Here is a 9270-nt window from a genome sequence, read left to right on the forward strand (position 1 = left end):
GGCTTCAAAGCCATCAGCAAAACCATGCAGCCCCAGAAGTCTCATTAATGGTGAGTTTTTTTTTCTAGACTTCAATATAAAAACGTTATTAATAAGAATACATTAGTACACTCAAAAAAAAAATCGTTGGTCTTAATTAAAATACATGCATTTAATTGTATTTAGCCTGTGGCTCTCACGGGAAATTATTTTACAAAAAAATGGGCATTTATGGCTCTGTCCTCTGTCCTCCCAAAAGGTTCTCGACCCGTTTAATTGATTATATTGTAATCGATTTAATTGTACAAAATCAAAAAGCCAGATTGCCTTTTAATATTTTATTATTCTTGAACATAAAACAATACTACTGAAGTGGAATCTGTTATACAAATTTAAAATAATAAGAAAGCCAAATCTATGGCTTGAAACATTGGAAAATATTGTTTACCTCACATAATCAAAAATGAAGGGGAAAAAAAATCTGAAAATATATTAATCAGGAGCACTTTCTCAATGTCTGGCAGTAAGAACAATTTGTCGGATTCATTGTCAAAGGCTAAAAATACCATTTACACCAGTGTGACATTAACTCTCTTTGGATCTCAATAAGGCTAATATGGCAATTCCAGTTTCTATTAAGGTGTTCGGCAAAAATAAAGGCTTGTCAGAGCAGCTGCCCATTTGTTTTTTGTCTTAGTTTACCTGAGAAGTTTTGTGTCCAGTCATTTAATTATTGCCTTTAGTATTGTAGGAAAATAAAATGAGATATCTGACTCCCCTCAAAGTATATTCAGGAGTTCTCTTAACCAATTGACAAAGGTAAAACCAAAATGAAAGCCTTAACTTCAGAAATAAGAGGCAGCTGTTGCACGATGCTGAAGACAAATTAGGTTGATGTTGATGAGATGCTCTCAGTTTTCATCGTCGTCGTAGTGACGGTTCCTTTTGATGATGTCTTCCGCCGTCAGCTCCTCTGCGTCGCTCTCGACTTTTTCCTCTGCGTCGCTCTCGACTTTTTCCTCTGCGTCGCTCTCGGCTTTATCCTCTGCGTCGCTCTCGGCTTTATCCTCGTCCCAGAAGCCGATGTCCTGTAAGGTGCGATGCTGTTTGGGCTGCGTGGGTGGCGATGGGGACGCCGAGATGTCGGGAGAGATGCTCATCGAGTGCTTATGAGCCAGTGGGCTTCCTTCCTGCGCAGGTTCACCGTATTGCCGGTCGGTCTCCGTGACATCATCCAGGCTGCTTTGACTGACTACTTCCCTAGCGATTTGCTTTTCACTCTCCTCTCTCTTCCTCTGTAGCTCCTCCACTTTCTCGTCTGCCTTTCTTTCTTCAGATGAGCTTTTTTCCTCCAGGGACTCTCTCCATTGCTGTAGCGCCTTGAGAGGCCGGCGAGGCTCCCTGGGAATGACGGTGGCTTCCAGGCTCGGCTGGGCAGCCGTGAAGGGCCGACAGCGCTCCCTTAGGGAAGAGCTCCTCCTCAAGCTTGTCAATTCCGCACGCTCGACACTGTGAGATGACGAAGCCGAGGACAGAGAATCGTCCTCCGGGGGCCACTTGGCCCTCCAGGCTCGTCCCGCAGTGCTCCCCTCAAAGGCCGGGCTGCGCAAGCCTGCGCCGAGGGCGGACTCGCCGGCGGGGGGTGGCCAGGCGATCCTCAACCTGCGGGTCTCGGCCGGCTTCTCCGCAGAGCTGGCGGCCATATGCATCCGAGTTTTCAGATGGGCGGCGAGGTCGGTGACTTTGACTGCCAGTGGTGCTTCTTCAGAAGTCGGGGTCAGTTGCTTGTCCGACATGCTCTCGATTGACTCGGCTCTCCTCCTTGATGCTTCCAGTAGTTGCTCTGGGGACTTTGCCACCTCCTCTTCGCCCTCTTCTCCGTCCTTGCGAGGCGCCCACAGCTCCTTGTGAGGCCGGTGGCCGAAGCCCTCGTCATAATTGCCCTTGGCTTTAAACAGTTGACTGAAATGAGGCTTGCAGTACACGTTGCCGTGCAGGGAGGCAAAGTTGCCGAGGCTGAAAACAGGAACTATATTAGTCAAAAGTTGCATTTAAGGTAACATTTTGGACAGGAAAGCAACCTGAGCTTTGTGCTGCAATGGACACAGCGGAAGCAACTTTTGTGGTAGATGTGCTGAAGAGCCGCCAATCTCTCCAGAGGATACACCGTCTTCTGACAAGCAAAGCATGTCTCCTTGGCTGGAGGGCAGAACTTCTGAAACACAGACACACGGGAGGAATGTATAGTATGCATCTTGTCTACTGACAAGAGCTGCATTGCTGGACTCACCCTGGATGGTTTTGAGATCTCACTGCTGCCATCACCTGGAACACACAGTTGCGGTACATTCAGCTTTCCGATTGACAACGACCTGGCCGGTGACTCACCATTGCACTCGCTTCCAGGTGTCACTTTCTGAATAGCAGATAGAGATATTTTGGAGGGAAGCACCTCTGGGGTCACAGCCTGGAGAAAAACAAAATGGCTATTATGCACAAAGTGTTAATGGTGATCACAGTGAGGAACATTCGACAGGAGGGCACTAATCAATCAATACGTACATAAACACGCAAACAAAGTCACAGCTCCAAATGTCAAAGTTCACATTCAACTGAAAATCTCACTTCATCTACTTGTTCCATTCCATTCCTGTAAAATTAAAACCATTATTGGAGATGAAAAAATATTCCATCGACCCAAAACGCCCACACAGGCCTCCCATTTTTTTAAATTTACTTAATTATTACTCACAGATTTAGTGTTGCTTTGTTTGGACACAGCAGCAGAGTATTTGGCCAGCTTCTCCCTCAGTGACGTCTTCTCCAGCACACGGTCACACACTGATGGAGCACAAAGTTCATGTTTTTCCGCTATCAAGCTTAGCAGTGCGCTGACATTCATATTGAATCTCACCAGATGTTTGCTCCATGTCTTCCGACGAGGCACTTTGTCTTGTCGACCTGTAATCCTGAATGAAAGAGGGAGAATGATGTTTGAACATTAGCAGCGGCCGCCTCCCTTAACCTTTACGCCTAATTCAATCAGTGCACTTTAGTTATCAGCTTATCATTACTCACAGGCCACTTACACAAAGCGAGGCTGCCTTCCTGTCTTTGAGCAAGACCGTGCTCCAAATGTTACACTCCCATGCAGTCTAGACGCTGGTTACAATGTTTTGGCCCGAACGAGCCGTCATATCAAGTCAAGCGTGATTGATAGTTAAGGCGGACCGATGAGAGCGCGGTGAGAAAATGTGGAGCGTGAGATAACGCAGGTCTGGATGACAAAGTAGCCCTAGGTCAGGAATGTTCCTAAATTCCTCACTTGGTCAAGGTGAGCTCTTGGCGGATTTCGTGTACTGAAAACATCCTTTAGCTTTAGATTACTTGCAACAGTTAAGAAAAATGAGTCACACAAGGTGTGTAACTCTCATATATCTAAACCCTTGATGTTCTATATAAAAACTCAATTTTGAGCTACTACAGTGTTATTGTAAAACACAATTTTTTTCAGCGACAGACTCTTCGTGCTACATTTTTTAACCACAACAAAATGGCCGCCCAAGAGCTCGATTATAATGGGTTCATCTTTCTGCTTAATTCATATTCCACAAACGCACTATTAATCAGAATCCCGTGTTTAGTCTTGTGTGGCCGCACAGAACACATTATTATAGTGACCCATTTTTTTCTTCTTCCCCTTTAAGGAATGTGAAAGAAAGGGAAGTCAACAGTTTTACTCTAATAAAATGGTTCGATTGTACTTCTACTTTTTGCATTATGAGAATTCAGCAAACCAGATGTCACCTTGAGTGAGGTGTCGTCTGTCTTCTCAAACTTCATCTTCAGATTGTTGAGTGGCACTTTTTGCTGTTCACGGGGGCTGGTCGGAACTTGTTCGTCAGGCTTTTCGAGTGCTTCGCTGTACATCGGCGCATCTTTGTCCATCCCACTCCGATCTTCTGCTCGTGGAGACGCTGGGGGCGTGAAGACCGGATCGCTGACAGGGATGCTAGGCGGATCTTCTCGAGGAGGCCGCCAGACCACTGGGCTCTTTGGTGAACGGGGTGGCTCGCTGACGGAAGCCGGTCTAACCACGACAGGAAATGCACTTTGATTGTTTATGGGCGCCGAGATGAATGGAGTCTTGTCCTGCCGGCTGCCGTTCCCTGCTTGCTCCCAGCGCTTCTTCAACGCACTAAGGTTGCTGGTGCGCTGGGAGGACGACGCGCCGTCAAATCCCTAAAAGACAAGACAGAACAGCTGTTAAAGATCGTCCTGGGAATACTGCTAATGTCTCTGCTGAGTCGGCTCGAGGCAAAACCAATGGCCCAAGACATATCGAACAGGGCTGAGCATGCATGGCGCATTCCATTGTGAACAACTTCACCTTGACTAAAACACAGAAGATGGCTGTGTTTGCCATTCATGCCAATAATACCGCAAGCGGCGAGACGCCGCAGCAGACTGGCAGCTGCTGTGTGACCTTCAAAAAACTTCCTGAATTGTGAAAGAGGAATGACACGTTGAAGAAAAAGCGGATCTGTACATGGGCGTCAATCACGCAAAAGAAAAATCTCAGCTTACTTTTCTAGGCATGCCTGGTCATTTAAGAACATCTGATCTCGGTTTTATTGTTATGTTGCAAGATTGCTATTGGGATTGTTGTCACCAGACACCCACAAGATACCCGAAATGAACCCTGGCTAAACAGTATGCCAACATTTAGATGCAGAAGAAAAAAAGAGCGGACATTGTGTGCAAAGTAGCAGAAGCTGAATGAAAAGAAACCCAGAGCAAAAAGTAAGTCAACCTGTGGCCAAGAGGAGGCAGCAAGGTGTGCGAGCGCGTCCTCCGCTCGGTCCTCTTCCGATGAGCATGAGGTGGAAGTGTGCCAGATGTTAGCCACCAGACTAAATAAGCTCCCGCTACTTAGTCCAACCCCTCAGACACCAGGAAAGAGTCAGAAAGCCCAGCAAACTCAAGCAGGAAATGATACATAGGAGCAAAGTTAACTCTTTGTGCTCTCATAGGATAGAAAGCTCTTTATTGCAAGCACCACGCGTGCTTATTATCTTATTCTGCTTTCGAGTAAAAATATTAGGAACAGCTCTCAGTAAGATGTAGTATTTTTCTACAGCGTCGCAAAAACAACCACCAAAACGAATGTTTGATTTTCATTTTTTATGAAAGCAGAACGTCCAACTCGGATGGATTATTGTGGCCGAGAATGTTCTTGACTTTTCCTATAGACATTATATATTCAAACAATACTTGCCAACAATCCTTTCAGCTCTTTTAATGTTGACGTGGGCTTCTTGGCAGCATCCCTTATCACATTTCTCCTGGACTTAACGCCAACTTTAAAAGGAGGCCCGCCGAGTGTGGGTAATGTTCCGGATGTGGCGCTTTTTCTCCATCTGTTAAAGGTCTTCATCGTGGCCTATTTTGCGTAGCCTATGCGATCTCCTGCCAACTGCTTTCTCCCTCTACAGTTTTCATCCTCTTTCATGCCTTATTCCCTTTTGAGACTAGAGCTTTAGCTTTATGATGCGTGCCAACAAACATCGGGACATGTCATTAAACTTAGATTTAGCAAGAATTTTCATCTGTGTCCTTTATTGTGATCACCGCCAAACCGCCTAGCCAACCAATGGAGACGTGTTTTAATCTTGTGTTTCGGACATTGCTTTTTGGATAAAGAGTGATGATTTATAAATCCTCCCAAGATCAAAGCCAACCACTGTTTGTTTTGAAAAACCAATAAAAAAGTAAATATGTTGACACACAAAACATAAGGAAGGATTTGGGTGCTTTTTCTGGATTGCCCTTTACGTGACAACAACAACGTGGCATTCGAACAGGTTTCACGGCTCGACTTTTATTTCCACTTGGTCAAACCTAGCAATTAGTTTATCCTTGAAATTTAATGACTTCCATTGTGAGGACTTGTACATGCACACGCACGCAAACGACAGATGGTCTTTTTCTGCCGCTTAGCCTCAACTACAGTAGGGAACTATTTTCTAATAGTTTTAACAATGACGCATCCCTGAGCACATTGTGCGTCTTACACAAAAAGGTAATTCTTAGTTAACTCAAATTAATCTTATTTCAAATTTAAAAACAACACAACTTCAGCTACACACAGCCATATTACCTTGATTTTTTTCATGATAGTGGCTGGTCAGTTATCCATGTCATAGCAGTAATAATAATAATTGTTGGTCCAGGCATGTGTGTTTTATCTTTCATTTAGACAAAGCAGCAAACAAACACCGGCACATTGCAAGCAGATTACACTGACTGAGGGCGGATTATGGGTTCCATGACCTGCCCATTGCTACTGGTGGCCAATGAGAGGTCAGCTAGGACAACACAATTTGCCAAGACTTGTCTTGCCAGTCAGTACTTTTGATTCAGTTCAAAGTTCAAACAGCCACTGATGACGCTAAACATAGATGCAGTAAACCTTAGTTTTCAGGCGAATAAGAAAATTTAGGTTGATTTGTCAATCTTGTGACTATTCAACTCGGTGACCAACTGAAATATCAACTCCGCTAGCGGATTTACTTGGCATTGATTTAATTAATTTAAAAGAAGATGACTGGAATTTGGGAACACATTACACATACATAAAAAAATTAATTGGAGGTTGAACTTTGGAAGTTACGGTGTATTTAAAGCATCTAATTTTGTACTTACTCCTTTCCTTTTATTTGTATTTATCTCCTCTGCAGCTTTCTGGTACCTGAGGGGAGAGGGGGGCATTTAAAAACAAAAAAAGATATTCAATACATGTGCAACTCGAATCCTTTTGTTAACTCACTTGGAGAAGCGCTCAGCGATGGCATTACTTCTTCCTGGCCCGCCGACCAGGGACAACTCCTTTGCGGTGACACGCACTGACTGCGTCACCCACGACTTTCGACTGAACGGCCCATCCATCTTCGCAGCTACCTAAAAAAAACACACAAACAAATCACGGACATCAGCACACACACTCCTATCGCTTATCCTTGGCCAAAGTTTTATGCCACACAAATCCAAATAAACATACAAAGTACGACATTCCTGGTATTGACACGTTCAGACTTGCACTCCCTTGCCTGCTTGATTCCAAAACGAAAAGTGCAAACATCTAGGCTGTTATTTTGGGAAGGCCAGCGCATACTGTGCTTTGCGGATAGAACTCACTGGCAGCTCATAACCACACGGCTCAAAACACACAGTCGCTATTTAACTTTATTCTGACCCAGCCGTATCATAACAGCGGCAGACAGATGATAACCCTCCATTACCTTTTCTGTGTTTAGTAGAGTGGAACGTCCAAAGGTCTGGGAATGAATCCCACTACTGATGTTCACAGTGTGCTCTATAAACATGATTTAGGAGCAATGGGAAAGATTGAGGAGCTATGTTAAGACAAACTAAAAAAAAAAAAAAAAAGAAGTATTGGAGTGTGAAATACTGTTTTTGAGACCACTGATATTACCTCGATGGACTGATCACTGATATTTTTCCTCAGTATGGTACAGCAGCCTCTGACCATTTCTGTGTCCCAAAAAAAATTCCTATTTCGATGGACCGACATAAAAATAAACAAATGATGGAAAAAAAAAAAAAAAACTACATTGTAGCTGTAATTTGTGCTCGCCCTGCCGCTGTGTATAAATCACGTGATTAGTCATCAAGTTGTCCTTTGAAGCCCTCAAGGAGTGGCATTTATATTCACCTACAAGCACAGATTGTCTCAATGTCTAAGTAGTCCACTGTGGCCGTCTTACATAAATGTGTGTACTTTAGACAAATCATTTAATACATTTACCGTGTCGCTTGCAGTCTTGACCATGTGAATTAACATGATTAAATTTATTTGCCACCACATGTAGTAATGTGTTTCAGTGAGGCTTAGGTGTGTGATAACAGTGGAGTTGTTTGACAATGTTAAGAAGTCATCGCTTTTTGGAATTCGTTTCATTGAATGTTCCTGTTAAATGAATAGAAATAATGGATTACTAAAAAAGTGTGGCGTGTCTCAAGTGTGACGGAGCACATTGCCTTCTGACAGTCTTTGCTTTAGGACTTGTCGGAAGTCATTACAATCACAGATTATGACAAATGGAAAGGGAGTGCTGGGCTGGGCCATGCTTCTGCTCATTTGGGTCAATAAAATATTACGACTGGCGTTCAGCTCTGAGAGTTCTACATGCCAAAAGGACAATAGTCCTCATTTTGCATTTTTTAGTGCAAGGTCCATACCGAATGTATTCAAGTTACCCTTACCAAGTAACTACAGCACACTCAAATATTGACGCAGTCTCGACAGGCAGAGGCAAATTGGAGGAAAAACACTCATTAATACGTAACAGACTTCAGAGGAACTTAAGGATTTAAATAAATTAATTGACAGAACGTATGATTAGTTGAACCTTTGAGTAAGACTGGAGAAGCCTGCTCCTGCAAATTCCGAAACAGCTAGTAAATCATTAATTTAATTACTGGTATACTAAATGATGGCTGGATATGAAAATAATTATTGATTTTTTTTAAACGTACTTAAAAACATGGGATCTGATTTGGAACTATATTGTTAATTGATCAAATGTTTGAATTTACGGTAAGTATAGGGCCTATACTGTAGGCACTCGGTTTAATAAGAAATTATCCCTAAATGGCGCATTATGACGACAACGAATTTACGTTCAACGTATGACTCATAAAGGACAGAATTTAATGAAAAAAATATCTATTTTACGGTCTTGCGTTAAAAAGCTGTCTTACCTGTACACACTTCCGTGAAGTTTTGACGAAACTCCAAGACACCTGACACTCGCTACAGCCCGATGCTTGGTTGCCAGATCCAGCTGATAGTCTTGGTTAATGATATCGCGGCAGGTGAAACGGGTGGTTCCTGCATTATGTCCCTTTGTTGTACTTAATCAAGATAGGAAAATAGACGAAACAAATCAATTGAAAATACGGATAATTTGATATATTGCTTGATCAAACTGCTGCAATTATACCGTCAAACTTGGCAACCCTCTCACGGTGAGGGCAGTTTGAGGTGGAGTGAAATGAAAGGTGTCACAGGAGTGGAGGAGGCAGGTCATGTGACTTTATGCACCAATGAGCTTTGGTGTTACGTTACTTCTACCTGCCCTAGTTTTGTTTATTGTCCCAAGTCAGAAAATGTACTTTTACAAGTTAAACGCCGCCAGAATAAAAGATGAGAATTACACACGTTCTTCGTGGATATACAAACGCAACATTGCTAAGCAAGAAAAATAA

At 43.3% G+C, this 9270-nt stretch overlaps 1 protein-coding gene across 4 annotated transcripts; it reads right to left on the reverse strand.

The window, feature by feature from the left end:
- Positions 1-302: 302 nt before the first annotated feature.
- On the reverse strand, positions 303-8955 carry LOC125977547 (LIM domain and actin-binding protein 1). Of its 4 annotated transcripts, none has more exons than XM_049734137.2 (10): positions 8764-8955; positions 6809-6939; positions 6685-6730; positions 3787-4221; positions 2894-2948; positions 2732-2820; positions 2368-2446; positions 2270-2304; positions 2061-2194; positions 303-1995 (listed from the first exon to the last, which is right to left on the reverse strand). In XM_049734137.2, the coding sequence occupies exons 2-10, from the start codon at positions 6925-6927 to the stop codon at positions 891-893; spliced, it is 2097 nt and encodes a 698-aa protein (XP_049590094.1). In that variant the 5' UTR covers positions 6928-6939; positions 8764-8955; the 3' UTR covers positions 303-890. The 4 variants fall into 4 exon arrangements, with proteins under 4 accessions (XP_049590094.1, XP_049590091.1, XP_049590096.1 ...); XM_049734134.1 differs by lacking the exon at positions 8764-8955 and adding an exon at positions 7281-7379; XM_049734139.2 differs by lacking the exons at positions 6685-6730; positions 6809-6939; positions 8764-8955 and adding an exon at positions 6140-6283.
- Between the last annotated feature and the right edge of the window lie 315 nt (positions 8956-9270).

Source organism: Syngnathus scovelli, chromosome 11, assembly GCF_024217435.2.
Source record: "Syngnathus scovelli strain Florida chromosome 11, RoL_Ssco_1.2, whole genome shotgun sequence".
Taxonomy (NCBI): Eukaryota; Metazoa; Chordata; class Actinopteri; order Syngnathiformes; family Syngnathidae; genus Syngnathus; species Syngnathus scovelli.